General features: G+C 45.1%; 2 protein-coding genes across 7 annotated transcripts in view; one reads left to right on the forward strand and one right to left on the reverse strand.

Moving 5' to 3' along the window:
- RAF1 (Raf-1 proto-oncogene, serine/threonine kinase) overlaps positions 1–5293 on the forward strand; it is a 61148-nt gene extending 55855 nt beyond the window's left edge. For all 5 annotated transcript variants that reach the window (XM_074312966.1, XM_074312964.1, XM_074312965.1 and 2 more), the window contains 6 exons: positions 487–663; positions 1852–1898; positions 3184–3302; positions 3672–3803; positions 3893–4027; positions 4252–5293. In XM_074312966.1, the coding sequence (XP_074169067.1) occupies positions 487–663; positions 1852–1898; positions 3184–3302; positions 3672–3803; positions 3893–4027; positions 4252–4395 (754 nt within the window). In that variant the 3' untranslated portion in view covers positions 4396–5293. The remainder of the gene's footprint in view (positions 1–486; positions 664–1851; positions 1899–3183; positions 3303–3671; positions 3804–3892; positions 4028–4251) is intronic.
- The window catches only part of MKRN2 (makorin ring finger protein 2), a 32268-nt gene continuing 21774 nt past the window's right edge, over positions 5184–15677 (reverse strand). For both annotated transcript variants that reach the window (XM_019732664.2, XM_074312970.1), the window contains exons 5-8: positions 15312–15526; positions 13511–13621; positions 6870–7014; positions 5184–6692 (exon numbers count right to left, since the gene is read on the reverse strand). In XM_019732664.2, the coding sequence (XP_019588223.2) occupies positions 6555–6692; positions 6870–7014; positions 13511–13621; positions 15312–15526 (609 nt within the window). In that variant the 3' untranslated portion in view covers positions 5184–6554. The remainder of the gene's footprint in view (positions 6693–6869; positions 7015–13510; positions 13622–15311; positions 15527–15677) is intronic.

The raw sequence follows: 15677 nt of genomic DNA on the forward strand, positions 1-15677 counted from the left end.
ACAAGATACTCAACAGCATAGGTTCTGTCTCTGGGCTTTGGGTTGAAGCAGGGAGAAAGAGGTGGTTTTCACATTTATTTCCAAGAGCTCTTTTTATAGTCAAGTTGCCTTATTCTGGACTTCAAACCTTCAGCTTTCAAATCTTTGAGTCACTGTTTAGACTTGTAAGGATAAGTTGAATCATGATGAATCCCACAGAGGAGGGGTCCTTGTGACTCCTGTGGGGAGAATCATGAGTGTATGCTGGGAAAGAGAATGCCCTTTCTAAACAAGGCCAGCAGTGCGGTGAAGCATGGTGGGCTCGTGAGCTCAGAACACCAGCTGGATTATCCGTGGTCTTGGGGGTTTGCTTTGCTAGCCACCCAGGTTGTAAGTGCGGGTGGAGTTAAGAACACACAGGATTCGTTGTCTGTGGGAAAGCGGAGTAGATCTCTCTATTCTGAAGCAAGGGAAGGTTCAGAGCCTTTTCTTGCCTTCTCCCTCCAGCAAAACACGGCACGTGAACATCCTGCTCTTCATGGGGTACATGACAAAGGACAACCTGGCGATTGTGACCCAGTGGTGTGAGGGCAGCAGCCTCTATAAACACCTGCATGTCCAAGAGACCAAGTTCCAGATGTTCCAGTTGATTGACATCGCCCGGCAGACAGCTCAGGGAATGGAGTGAGTAGATGGCCTGAGGACTACAAAGTCTGGGGTCCAGGCATCAACTTGTCCCTAAATCGGAACAAGGACTAGGAAAAGCCAAGTCTGTTAAGTGATTTCTTTGATATTTCTGCATAGCTGAAAATAAGCCTCTGTGGTGGGCTGAGAGATTGACAAACTCATGTTTCTCGCCCAAACTGAGACTGCCGCGTTGGGGCTCAGATTCAGTTTCCAGCCACTGTCTCCCAAATTCAGCCAGATACCCAGCCTTACAGCCATGGCAGTGCCCTCTGCAGGCATCAGATGTCAGAGGCATGGCCCATCCACAGGTGTGCTGGTTCCACATGAGGATTTGATCAGATGTCACTTTTTGGATAATTTGTTTTTCTTTTGGAGAATGTTTTAAAGGTCATCCTTAGCGCCTGCATTAAATCCTACTCTTTTGGGTCTCTGTGCTTGACACATTTCTTTGGGAAAGGGCTGTGTGCGTGTGTTCATTCATCCCATCCTTGGCTAGCCCAGCCAGAGCAGTGCTTCTGAAACTTTTCCTCTGAAGCGCCCAGTGTGGAGGGGCGGGAACTCCTCATACCCCCAGATGTCTGGGAGCTGGAGCTGAAGCTGAGCTTGGAAGTGCTATTTAAAATCTCACGTTCTAGCTTACATTTTAATAACTAGTCACAATTACTTTTTAGAAAAAATTTAGAGATATAATTCACATAAAATTCACTCCTTTAAAGTGTACAATTCAGTGGTTTTCAAAAGTATATTCAGAGTTATGTAACCATCACTATCTTATTTTATTTTGATACAGAAGATGAGGTCTTTTGTGTCTGGCCTCTTTCACTTAGCGTGTTTTGGAGGTTCATCCATGTCGTGGTGTGTCAGTACTTCATTCCTTTCTATGGCTGAATAGAATTCCATTGTATGGATATAGCCTGCATTTTGTTTGTTCATCAGTTGATGGACATTGGGTTGTGAGAATTAGTTTTTGAGTAAAATTGATGCTTAAAGAAGAGTTGCCCTGTTTGTGCTGTGGCCTCATCTTTACGTAAGTGACGGTGTTGGCCCCACCTGAACCAGCACAGGGCCAACCCCTGTAACTCCAGGCCTTCAGGTGGTTTATTATTTTATAGCGGTAGTTTGAAGCTGCTTTCTTTCTACCCACGCCCCTTCTCACTGTTTTTAATAGTTGTTTTCCCTTCACAGCTATTTGCATGCAAAGAACATCATCCACAGAGACATGAAATCCAACAGTATCCTTTGGTGGTGGTTTCATTTGACTGCTCAGTTCTAAATATAGGAAAACAGAAGGGAGACTTTTAAAGTTTATCTCAGCAAAAAGTGACCTTGGGAAGATTTCCACAAGAGTTGAGATACGTGTTTGGCTCATGCTTGAAATAGGCTTAGTTTTATTATGCTTTTATTACTAAATTTAACTTAAGGGGGGATGGGACTTTTTGTCCTTTGTTTTTTTCCTAGTTTGTGAAGAATGTATATTTGGTCAGAAAGTAGCTAGCTGTAAACCAAATGTTGCAAGATTTTCAAAATTACTACTTAAAATCGTCTTTCTTAAATGCATAGTAGTTTCCTTAGAGGTCACTGTTGGAATCAACCATTTCCCTTTCTAAGAGGTCTTTAATGTGTGTTTATAGAAGGGGAAGGAATTAAGGAATTTTTCACACTAAAGGGCATGAAGTGTAACAATTTTATATCTGCCTCCTTCCCTCCCCCAGCCTTTCTCTTTGAAAGGACTGTGGCATTGCAGCTGAACTTGGCTTCTTGGCCAATGAGAGGCGTGGCATTTGTGTTGAGTTGGATTATGTGCCCTATTTGGGGCACATGTCTGAGGCATGGAATACCTTTTAGTGGTGGGTTTTTGGGGATCAACACATTATGCCATGAAAGCAGACACCACAGATTTTAACGTGGTGTGAATTCCTGGGCATCAGCAGATCACAAGTCAGCCTTAAACTGCCTGACTTCTTTACCCAGAATTGAGGTGAGTTTGGTTCTGATTTTGAAGTCACTGAGCGGTCCCTGTTCTAGGGAGAAGTGTCTTACGACAGCATTTGGTGCTCAGTGAAGGTTTGCTGTTATTCACGTTTTCAGTTAGTCATGAAGGCAGAATGCAGGCACAGAGCGTCAGCAGTCAGTAGGCTGTGCTGGGCTGAGGAGACTGGAAGGCAGCCTGTGCGCTTAGAAGTCTCGAGGTTTAAGGCACTTACCCTCTGTGGGAAGGTCACACGGCGAGGGACCTGGCATCTAGATGTGTAATGGGGAGAAGCAGCAGGGGCAGAACTGCCATGTTTGTGGCTGGAGTCAAACCATCTGGCTCCCCGAGCAATCCTTGCGTGCCTCCCGGAAGAAGGGGCATTTCAAAGGCACTTTTTAAAAACTTGAGAAATCCTAGCAAATCCAGTGCAGAGAAGGCTGGGCAGGTGGGAGGTGGAGAGGTGCTGTGCCGGTAAGAACATCGGGAAGGTTTTCAAAATTAACTTGACCATTGTTTTGAAACCAGAGTCCTTAACAAGCATTGAGATATATTTCTCCATGAAGGCCTGACGGTGAAAATTGGAGATTTTGGTTTGGCGACAGTCAAGTCACGCTGGAGTGGTTCTCAGCAGGTGGAACAACCTACCGGCTCTATCCTGTGGATGGTGAGGCGAGGCTCCCACTAGCAGGGTGCAGGACACGTGGGGTGCCCTGGAGGTCTATGTGCAAACTTAAAGCCTTTCTCCACATTCCCCCAAAGTCCAGCCACCTCAGTGATGCTTTCAATGGCATCAGAGAACCTGGGGTGAATTTGGGTCTCCTGGAGGACGTTGGCGATTAAGAACCATGTTGAAGCAGAGCTTAGAGGAGTGGGGTGGTAGGAAGTGCCTGATCCCAGTGCTCGAATAAGCCAGAGCCTGAGGGTGTCGGCCCTTTAGGGAAGAGCTGCAGAGGGCAGAGGAAAGGCCAGTGGAGGGGAGCCTGGCCCCCATGTGTGTGTGGCCCCCATGGTGATGAATGCGCTTTGTCTCCAGGCCCCCGAGGTGATCCGAATGCAGGATCATAACCCGTTCAGCTTCCAGTCTGATGTCTACTCCTATGGCATTGTGTTGTATGAGCTCATGACGGGGGAGCTACCCTATTCCCACATCAACAACCGGGATCAGGTATGTGCCCTGCCGCTCAGAGTCCCCGCGCCCCGTCACTGCTTCCACTGTTTATCCGCCCCTGCCCTCAACTCGCTTCTTTCCCTCAGATCATCTTCATGGTGGGCCGAGGGTATGCGTCCCCAGACCTTAGTAAGCTGTACAAGAACTGCCCCAAAGCAATGAAGAGGCTGGTTGCCGACTGTGTGAAGAAAGTGAAGGAAGAGAGGCCTCTTTTCCCCCAGGTAAGACTTAGCTCAGGGTGTTGGCACTGATGAAATTAAAGCAGTTCTTAATGACAGAAATGAGGGAAGTGTGTTTTTTCTTTTAATAGGGAGGGGCTCGTGTTCCCCACAAGATGGTATGGGTGGGATGGGGGGGGAACAGCCTGTATCTGAACTGCTGGTAGAAAGCTGCTGCTGTGGAAACACCGAGACCCACCTGAGACCATTTTGTGGCTTTGTTTCAGATCCTGTCTTCCATTGAGCTGCTCCAACACTCTCTACCGAAAATCAACCGGAGCGCTTCTGAGCCATCCCTGCATCGGGCGGCCCACACTGAGGATATCAATGCCTGCACGCTGACCACGTCCCCAAGACTGCCTGTCTTCTAGCTGACTTTGCACCTGCACTCAGGCCATCAGGGGAGGAAGGGAAGTGAGCAGGCACCACCTTCCTGCTCCCTTTCTATGGGAACAGAGCTTGTTTTCCGAGAAGCTGCTGCTAAGGACCTCCTCGACTACTCACAGGGCCTTAACTTCAAGTTGCCTTCTTTTCTACCCTTTCTGGCCCTGGAGAAGGAAGCCATTCGCAATGCTGGTTTGTCCTGCTCCCTCCCTGCATCCCCCATGCTCATGAGCTGAGCCTTCTCAAGATGCACGACTGGCGGCTGGTGGCAATACGCAATCTGGGGCCCCATCTGTTGGCTAAAGGAGTATTTTTAGGGCAAAAAAAAAAAAGCACTCAGAGGGGAAATGAAGGTAGCAGGCAAACCAGCCCAGATGGCGTGACACATGGATTTTGAATATCAGCTCCTATAAGGATTGCTTATCACAGGAAAGACTTTTCTTCAGAGATAGTGGTGTGGCGCCAAACAGGTAGTTTTGCACATAATGCACCAAACAGCCCAGGACTGTCGAGACCCGGCCGCCTGAAGGAGTCTGCTTTGGTACTATGGAACTTGAGTTTGGGGACACGTCCTTTTCTGGGAGGTCTCCAGGCATTTGGGATGGTTTCCAGAAGAGGCGCTTGGCCTGCCCCCCCCAGTCTCCCCCCTCTCAGGGAGCAGTCTTCCATCATGCTGAATTTTGTCTTCCAGGAGCTGCCCCCATGGGGCGGGGCCACGGGCCAGCCTCGTCTCAACAGTCACATCATGTGGATGCAAGGAAGCCAGTAATACAGGTTTTCTTGATGATTTGGGTTTTAATTTTGTTTTTATTGCGCCTGACAAAATACAGTTACCCGATGGTTCAATTATGTTATTTTAATAAAATAAATTAAATGTAGGCTTAATGCTGTTTCTTCCTTTTAGAGTAATATTGAGCTCACAGCTTGAACTCTCTTTGTTCACCCTCTCTGGAGCAGGACTCAAGAAGCAGGAAATGGGCCTAGAACCTGGGAGTGAATTTAATTCTGCCCTGTCCTACGCTCTTTGTCACCTTCCACTAAAGACAATAAAAATTATGCAAAAAGCACTCTAAACTCAGAACTCAGGTAAGAATAGACCTTTTTCTACCCACACTTTAATGCATTTTACAAAATATTTGGTATCTATAGCTGTTTATAAAAATAGATAATTCAGGCTTAGTGAGTTCTGATTCACAAGATTATGCTCCTTCAATTAAAATCACAACTGATGACAGAGGACTCATACTCTGTTCTCTTCAGGACCACTGCAGGGTCCATTAAATGTTTACAAAATTTCAAATCAAAGCCAGGCTTTACAGGTAATACTAGATGGCTCGGGCAGGAGCCAAACACAAGAGCACATGTGCACCAATGTCTCAGTAACACTGCCCTGGCGCCCGTGCCCACAGGGGAGAACAGGGGACATGTTCCTGCAGGCATGTGTGCAAGGTTCCCTCGTATCGTGGCCCCAACACCAACCAGAAACGAGGGGCCATACCTCTGCTTTGCCACCTGTACTTCCTGCTACTTCATGAGCCCCCCTTACAGGGAAGGTGCTTTACAGGTTCCTTTGCTTACTGAATATATAGCAAGACTCTTGCTTTGATCTGGGACACTGAAGAGTCCTAAATCGACTCTTATGCTAAGTGTGCAGTGCCCACTTTATCCTGGAAAAGCCCTATACAGATCAAGTTTTGACCACACACTAGTTAAGGACACTAGAGAAATTCACTATAGAGGAATCTTTTTAGGGGTGAAGAATCCTTTGGTAAGAAAAAAATCTGCTTTAGGTACAACAGCAAGCTATTTCTAAGGAGTTAAAAGCTCACAAAGGACAAGAGCCAGGTAGGTTTTAAAAGCAAGCAATCAAAACAGTCTAGTCTGGCTGGTTAGTTGGTCCCCCTGAGGAGCTTGAGGTGCAACTAAGATATCAGCTATAAAAGTAGTGACTCCATATACTTGTTATTTTATATCTTTCACTCTTCTCATGGCTGTAATAATGGAGAATGCATGAGACCACGGTTACATACAACCCCACTCAAATCCAAGCACACGTCACTTGTGCTGCAGTAAAGGAAGCTCTGCACACCTGGCTGGGGCAGGCTCAGCCGGCAGAGCCCACAATGCGGGGCCGACCACCTGTTCTTCAGGGTTCTGAGGACTCCACGCCCGACAGGTGCATGAAGAGGTCCCCAAGCTCCGTCATGTCGACATCTTCAGTGCTGGGGATGTGCTGGCTTTCTCGGTTCTCGATGAAATCCCAGAGCCGCACTGAATTAAAGAACTGCAAAAACAGCAGGCAAGCATGCCTGGTTATTATAAAGGGCAACATTAAGGCGCGGGAGCTTTTTTCCTTTTGCCTATCCCAGCCCTGGCTGCCAGTGGTTAGAGGAAGGGCCAGGAGCAGTGTCTGGAAACGCCCATGGAGAGTGTGCCTGACTAGAGACGGCCGAGTCCTTACCCTCACGGTGCCTTCAGAACTGAGCTGCTTCCGAGGTTTTTCAGGCTCTGCGAGCCGCCCATCAGGGTAAGCGTGGCGGTAAAGACATTTGCTTCCAAACGGGCAGGTCCCCTTGCCTTGCTCAAAGTATTTACAAGCTTTTTTCCTGAAAAGCAGAAAGAAAAATATCAAGGTGGTGGGAGAATCTAGGGTCCAGATGAACCACTAGCTTCCTCCATCCTGCCTCCGAGGCCAGAGCCAGGGATGGACACTGATTTCCAAGCGGGATAATAATCCCACTGTGACATGTGGCTTCACACAGAATCTAACCTGCGTGGGGACTTTTGAGCCCACAATGCTCCAAAAGGGAACCTTAGGCTTGATTTCTCCTCTGCGCCAGCTGTCATGGGCTCCCCGGTTCTGAAGTTGGACTACTGGCCTCAGTTCCGAGTCCCCAACAGGAGCTCCGCCCAGGGAGGTTTCCCTCCCTCCTGGGCAGCAGTGATGTCAAGGTGACCCCAGGAAGCCCGACTGAGGAGTCACAGGGAAAGTAGTGAATTGAGCAGCTGCCTAAAGTTACAGGTCTCACTCCAATTTTCCTTGGTCTCCTCCCTCGAGCAGGGGTACTTAACTACAGACCAGTGTGTTTAAATCAGAAAGTAAAACATAGGTCTACAAAATACAAGTATCAAAAAGTTTAAAAATTCCCCTTATCTTTGAATTATATCCACAGACCTCTACTTTAAGAACCCCTGCTCCTGAGGAAAATCACAACCTAATAGAGAATGCCCATTTCTTCTTGCTCCAATGAAATTTTCATAAATGATCCCAAGCTGAAGAGATGCCCCCAAACCCAGAGGGCCACCTGGGAGTGTTCAGGAAGGGAAGGTGCAGAAAGCAAGCAAATCACAGCAGAAAGGAGGGCTGCTGCCAGGGGCAGCTGGGGTATGTGACGGGGGCAGGTGACAAGGACGCGGAACTCCCTGATTCCAGTGTTTCTCAGACCAGTGCTGAAGGTCTCTGAGACCTCACCTCAGAGCAGCGCAAAGAAAAGGTCCGACTGTCCAGAGTGAAGGAGCACCTGGCCGGCCCGGGTGCTACTCCCACCAGGTTTGGTGCCAGCACAGGCGGCTGGGGAGGAGTCAAGCAGAGGTGTGTGGACCAGACACCACCCAGGACCCTCTTTCCCCCGAGGTTCTGAGCAGATCTTCAAATGACTGCTCAAGTGGTGAGCTCTCACCACGGTCTGCTGGACATCGGCTTTAATAAACTCATCAGGTTGAAAACATTATTCTCTAGTCTACACCCCCAAAATGATTGTTCTTTTTCTTCCTCTAGCCTTATCTGGTCACCAAAGACAAAAGCCTCCAGTTCACACCCCCTTTGTTCTCAGCTCTCACATCCAACTGTCTTCTGCTGACAGCACCTCCCCAATCAAGCTGTCCTTTCAGCTCCCACACTGTTGAAGCCACTGGGGGTGCCATCCTGTGCTGCCTGCCTGTCAGACATTTAACTGGACCCCACCCACCAGAGGAGCTTCTCAAAACTGCAGTCACCTGTTTTGCACCCTTAGACTTCAGTCCAGTCCATCTGCCCGTGGTGGTAGGTGCTACCACATCCTACCTGTTTCAGCCCCCCTGACCACTCCCACTGCTCCCCAAACATGAAATTTGTACTGTTCTGCACCCTTGCCTTTCTATTCATCCACTTCCAACCTTTAACACCCAGGGAGAGGCTTTCCCTGACGCTCTCACCCAGGTGGATCCAAATGCTTTCTCTGTTGTAACATCGGGCTTGGGCCTCTGATGAAGAATTTGTCACCAGAAAACGTTATTGCCCTTTTGTAATTTCCCATGAAATTGTCTTACTAATGTCTACTCTATAGCCCCCACTGGTGCTTAGAAGGTGCCTGGTCCATAGACGGTGCTCAGTAAGTATTTGTGGAATGCATAAAAACAGTCACCAATGGAAACTAAGGCCAGGAAAGACCCAAACAACAACGCGAATTTTCAGGCGGCTCCAGCAGAGCTCCTTCCTACAGGCTGGACCCCTCTGCCTTGCCACGCCTGCCCTCTGGTGGACACAGGTTAACACCACACAAGGAAAAAATGGTAAAACAGGAAAATACCAAGCCTTTAATACGTGATAAGCAACTTAAAGGAACCACTAAAAAAGGTAACATACAGTTCTGTTTTTAGTAAGCTTCTACCAGACCTGTCTCTCCTGCAGATAATTAGAAACATAAATATTTTTAAAAGACACTGGAGAATGAACAGCAACAGGAAGATTCTTCAAAAGATTAGACACCTGGAAGAATGGAAAGGCAAGAGGTGAGCTATCTTAGGAAAAAAAGCTTTTAGTCTAAAGCAGGTCAAAGTCGGGTGTCTGCGCAGGGTGGCTAAAACTGCAGTGGAAATATCCAGTCTTCCTAGCCTGAAGAACCAAAAGACAGAGTTGGAGGAAATCAGTCACTGGAAAAAGCAGTACGACAGAGAAAAGGGCCTGAGAGAGTACTCCAAACACTGTGCATTAACTCTGCCCAAATCTCTCACCCCCACTTCAATGCCCCAGGATAAAAGAACCGAACTGATATTTGAACTGCGGCCCAAGAGTTTGAGTCTAAATGATTTACTATTAAGTTCAAGATGACAAAGATTTCAAAACAGCTACTATAAATGTATTCAAGGTGATGAAAAGAGAGGGGGAAAAATGAACAGAATACAAGACCTGTGGGACAATATTAAAACATCTATCACATGTACTTCACTACAATCAAAATTACCAGTGAATTCTATCTAATCAGAACCTGTAAGGGGTAGTAATAAGCTCCTAGACATTGGTTTTGGCAATAATCTTTGGATTTAACACCAAAAGCAAACGCAACAAAAGCAAAAATAAAGCAGTAGGATTATCTTAAACTAAAAGTTTCTGTACAGCAAAGGAAACCATCAACAAAATGAAAAGGCAACCTACTGAAAGGGAGAAAATATGTGCAAACTATCTGATAAGGGCTTAATATCCAAAATATATGAAGAACTCATACTTTAATAGCAACAATAACAACAATTCATTTTAAAACGGGCAGAGGAGCTGAATAGACATTTTCCCAAAGAAATACAAATGGCCAACAGGTGCCTGGAAAGGTGATCAACATCACCGATCAGGGAGCAAATCAAAATCACAATGAGATGCCACCTCACACCTGTTAGACAAGGTATTGTCACTCCCTTGTTCACTGCAGCATTAGTCACAATAGCCAACTATGGCAATAACCTAAGTGTCAGTCAGCAGATAAATGGATAAAGCAGGTGTGGTGTGTATGTATACAACGTGACATTATTCAGCCTGGAGAAGGAGGAAATCTTGTCACTTTGTGGTACCGTACAGTCTTTGTTTTACTCTGTCTGGCTTGGGCACTATGCTAAGTGGAATAAGCCAGACAGAGACAGACACATACTGTATGGTATCACTTATATGTGGAATCTTAAAAAAAAGGTCAAACTCATAGGAACATAGCAGAAAAGCAGATGCCAGAGGCTGGGGGCGTGGGGGAAACAGGGAGCAGTTGGTCAAAGGCCTGATCATAGTGGAACAACATTTGCAAAGGGCCAGAAAAGAAACTATTAAACTAGAATTCTATTAATTGAAAGAGGAGGCAAAGACGGAATAGGTCTGATCAGATCAATATATTCAATGAAAATATCCTTTAAGAATGAAAAGAAAAGCTATTTCTGATAAATAGAATTAATCACTAGCAGATCAACAAAATGTTAAAGGCAGTTCTTGAGACTGAAGGGAAATTACACCATTTGGAAGGAATTATGTATCAAAGAAAGGGCACTGGAAATAGTAAATATCTAAGTAAATATAAACAACTTTTTTTCCTCTTTAAAAAATATACAAGCTTTTAAAAGCAAAAAGTCCTATTACCTTGCACGGTTCTAATGTATGTAAAATATTACATAACAGTAAAGTTGCAGGGTATAAAATCAATATACAAATATCAGTTGTCTTTCTATACACTAAAAATGAACTATCAGAAAGAGAAATTAAAATAATCTCATTTACAATTATATCAAAAATAAAATACCTAGGAATCAATTTAGTCAAGGAGGTAAAAGACCTATACTTGAAAAATTATAGGACGCTGATGAAATAAATCAAAGACACAACTAAATGGAAAGATACCATGTGCTCACGGATTAGAACAATATTGTTAAAATGTCCATGTTACCCAAAGCAATCTACAGAGTCAATGCAATCCCTATCAAAATAGAAAAAAACAACCCTAAAACTTGTGTGGAACCACAAAAGACCCCAAATAGTCAAAGCAATCTTGAGACAGAAGAACAAAGTTGGAGGCATCACACTTCCTGATTTTAAACTGTACTACAAAGCTCATCAAACAGTCCAGTACCAGCATAAAAATAGACAACACAGATCAATGGAACAGAACCAAGAAATAAACCCACATTGATCTATATGGTAAATCTGTGACAAAGGAGCCAAGAATACACAATGGAGAAAGAACAGTCTCCTGAATAAATGGTGTAGATACATGCAAAACTGGACAGATACATGCAGAAGAATGAAACTGACCACTTTCTTACACCATATACAAAAATCAACTCAAAATGGATTAAAGACTTGAACGTGAGACCCGAAACCATAAAACACAGCGAGGTAATAAGCTTTTAACTATGAGATGAACCAGGTCTGAGGATATAATGCAAAACATGGTGATTATAGTTGATAACAGTATCACATAATTGATATTTGCTATCAGAGAACTGAAATGTTCTCACCAAAAAAAAAGCGACATGAGGCAACGCTGTTAGTGCACTAGACGAAAGGCATCCGTGCACAGCGCACATCCCGTCATCCTCATGTGCACTCTCAGCATCTTACGGTTTGTCAGTTATAGCTCAATAAAGCTGAAATTTTAAAAAATTACATTATGCTGTATACGTATGTAAATATAATGTATATGTATAAAAGATGGTAATGAGGTAATTGCCTATTATATAAGACAGTAGGAATATGAATTCTGACTGTGGAAAAATTAAGAGTGTATTGTAGCTCTAAGAAAAAAACATGAAAAAGAAGAAGCTAAAAAAGAAAACTAAGTTAAAATGGAATTCTAAAAAATATTAGAATAACCAACAGACAGAAACAGCACAGGTATCCAAAATGGTAAACAGGCAGCGTTTGCTTTGCACAGTTCTGATCTGCATACTTTCAGTTACCATGTGCTATGGTTTGAATGTCTAGCCCCCTAAAATTCATGTTGAAATCCTAATGCCTGACATGGGAAGGTTAGGAAGTGGGGCCTTTAGAAGGTGATTAAGTCAAGTGTGGAGTCCTCAAGAATGGGAGGTTCTTATAGAAGAGACCCCTTCCACACATGGGGACAGCGAGAAGGCACCAGCTCTGAAGCAGGAAGTGGGTCCTCACCGTTCTGTGTTGCCCCTTGTTTCCCAGTGATAAACGCACAAGATATTTTACAAAAATGGATAATTAAAAGGAAAACTGGTCCACAAAGATGGAAGTGCAGCAAATACATGGGAAGTGGTGATGCTGGAAGTGAAATCTGAATCCTCACCTCTCCACTCTCACACCCACACCGGATTCCATGAGCAATTCTTCTCAACAGATCCCGCATCCAGCCACTTCTCAGCACCTCCACACCTCCTACCCTGCTCCAAGCCACTGTCGTATCTTGCCTCGATTATTGCAATAGCCTAACTGGTCTCCCTATTTCCAGCTTTGCCTCCTCTTTCAATATATTCTCAGTGCATCAGCCAGAGTGATCCTGTCACAGTATCAATGGGTTTCCGTCACTCCTCCAATCACCTGCCCATCTCATCCAGAATAAAAAGGCTCGTCCGTCCAATGACCTACAAAGTCCTACAATTGGCCCCCACCCCACCCGTCGCCCGGCCGTGTCTCGTGTTCTCCCCGTTTGCTCCTCTCGTCCAGCCATTCCCTGCTGTTCTTTGAACAAGGCAGACTGGCTTCAGCCTGTCTTTGCAATGACCATTCCCTCCATCTACAATGTTCTCACAGCAGCATGGCTCACTGCCTCACCTGCTCTAGGTCTTTGCTCAAATGTCACCCCACTGAAGCATTCTGTGATCTTCCACACTAAAATTATAATCCTTGTACTTCCTGTCCCCATTGCTGGGTATATTTCACTCCTTACCTCTGACCACCATCTAATGTATAATATTTTCCTCATTCATCTTTTTTGTTTCTTCTTATTTTCTTTCCTTCACTAGAATGTAACCTGTGTGAGGACTGGAATTTTTGTCAGATTTCTTTTCATGCTGTATCCCCAGCAACTAGAAAATGCCTATCATACGGATCTGCAATTGACGTCTGTTGAATGAATGATTGCAGAGGACAAGTCGACCTCAGCACTAGACACAGGATTTCTACGGGATACTGCTTAGCTTAAACACTAAGTAAGTCCACTGCATCACGGCTTTGCTCATCTCTGCATCTCCACAGCCCAGCGTGATGTCTGAGAGGAGACGCTGAGTGGCCTCAGGCCCCCAAGACCACATTCTTGGGAGAGAAGGGGAGGCTCTACAGGTGACGGCAAAAACAGAAACAAGAGCCCCGGCAGGCGCCAGGATGACGCCTGGACTCCCAGCACTTACCCCATTCCCTGTTTGAAAGCTTCAATCAGCTCGTTCTTTTTATTCTGATCTTCTACCCAATATACACTTGGAATTACAAACTCTGAAATCACACGGCATTCTGGACAAGACCTGAAATAAGAATCAGGTTAGTATGAAAGAGAATAAGTTACAAATCCTGTGCGTACTCCACCACTAAACCTCTTGCTCAAATGCGTGGACCACTCCAAGTGTTTCCTGACCAAACCTTATTTACTGTTAAAAACATGTTTTTCTCAACAATAAAAAGACCACCCAGTGTTAAAATGGGCAAAGAATTTGAGTAGGCATTTCTCCGAAATGGCCAAAAAGCAGAGAAAAAGTTGCATAATATCATTAGTTATCAGGGAAATGCAAGTCAAAACCACAAATAAGATACCACTTCACATCTACTAGAATGTCTTTATTAATCAGAAATAAAGACAATAAAAAGTGTTGACGAGGATATGGAGAAATTGGAATCCTCATACACTGCTGGTGGGGATGTACAATGGGTCAGCCACTCTGGAAAACAGTCTGGCAGTTTCTGAAAATGTAAACATATGTAACCATATGACCCAAAAACTCCCTAGCTATCTACCCAAGAGAAATGAAAACATGTCCACACAACAACTTGTACGTGCATATTCATAGCAGTATTATTCATAATAACCAAAAGGTGGAAACCCAAATGTCCGTCAAATGATAACAGAGAAACACAATGTGGATATCCATACAATGCACTATCACATGGCCATAAAAAGAAAGCAGTGGTACATGCCACAACATGGGTGAACTTTGAAAACATCATGCTAAGTGAAAGAGTTAGCCAGATACAAAACAGCCAAATATCGGAGGATTCTATTTATATGAAATGGCTAAGAATAGGCAAATCCATAGGCCAGAAAGTAAATTAGTGGTTGTCAGGAGCTGGAAGGAGGGAGGAACGGGCAGTGACTGAAAATGGAGGTTTCTTTCTGAGTGATGAAAATGTTCTAAAAGTAGGTTGTAGTGATGATTGACAACTCCATGAATATACTAAAAACCACTGAACTGTATGCTTTTATCTCAATAAAGCTGTTATTTTACCACACAAATGTGTGACTTTGGGCAAGTTACTTGGGCTCGCCATGCCTCAGTTTTCTCATCTGTAAAATGAGGATGACGGTCGTAGGTCTCTGAGAGAATTATAAGTTAATGTGTGTAAGGAGTTTCTAAAACAGTGACATGCAGTAACTTCTCAGTATGACTTAGCTCTCCTCCCCCGACCCTGTGCCACTGTATAATGTAAGAATAATTGACATATATGTCAACTGTATTGCAAAAAAGCTGGGAAAAAACCAACAACCCTGTGTTGGCTCCATAGAGTAGACCCTGCGTATGAGACATTATGTGAAATGTTTTATATGCTTTATTTCATTTAATCCTCAAGTAACTCTATTTTACAGATGGAAAACAAAGAAGCTTAAAAAGGTCACCTGCCAATTGGCCTAAGGGCAGAGCGCGGAGTCAAACAGGCCAGTGCCATTAATACCTCATCACACAGACACCCCTGCTGAGTGTCCCCCCCCCCCCCAACACCTTGAAAGCTCGGCAGAACTGTTACCCTTACTTCAAAGGAAAAGGCACTTGGGCTCAGGAAGGGGGATGATGGGCCCAAGCTCACTGGCCCAAGGGCCAGGACTCAGCAGTTAGCCTCTGCACTGAAACCTCTAGAAGACAGGAGGGCGTAAGAGTGCGTGGAAGAAGGTCCCCAGCCAAACCTTCTCCCTGCTGCCACAGCTGAGACTCAGGCTGTACTTACTTAATGATTGGGTTCTCAAACTGCTTGGCACACCTCCATTGCCGGATACAGGACAAGCAGTATGTGTGATTGCAGTTGGAGAGAATGCCGAACCTCCTCTCAGACGCAGATGCCTTCTCGAGGATCACTTCCATGCAGATACTGCACACTTTGTCCTGACTGGCCTGGAAGGCAAAGGCCTTCTCCATCTCGTGTTCGAATGTCGACATGCACATCTGCAGGAGGGATAGGAGGGAACCCTTAGGTCCTGGGCTGCCGGGAGCAGCTGCCAGCCACACTGCCACCACCAGGGTCAGGAAGGAACACGGACCGTGGCTCCTTAGGCGAGGCCCAGCAATCCATGGAGTCAGGACACAAAACGCTCTC

The sequence above is a fragment of the Rhinolophus sinicus genome, linkage group LG10 (genome assembly GCF_036562045.2).
Source record: "Rhinolophus sinicus isolate RSC01 linkage group LG10, ASM3656204v1, whole genome shotgun sequence".
NCBI lineage: Eukaryota > Metazoa > Chordata > Mammalia > Chiroptera > Rhinolophidae > Rhinolophus > Rhinolophus sinicus.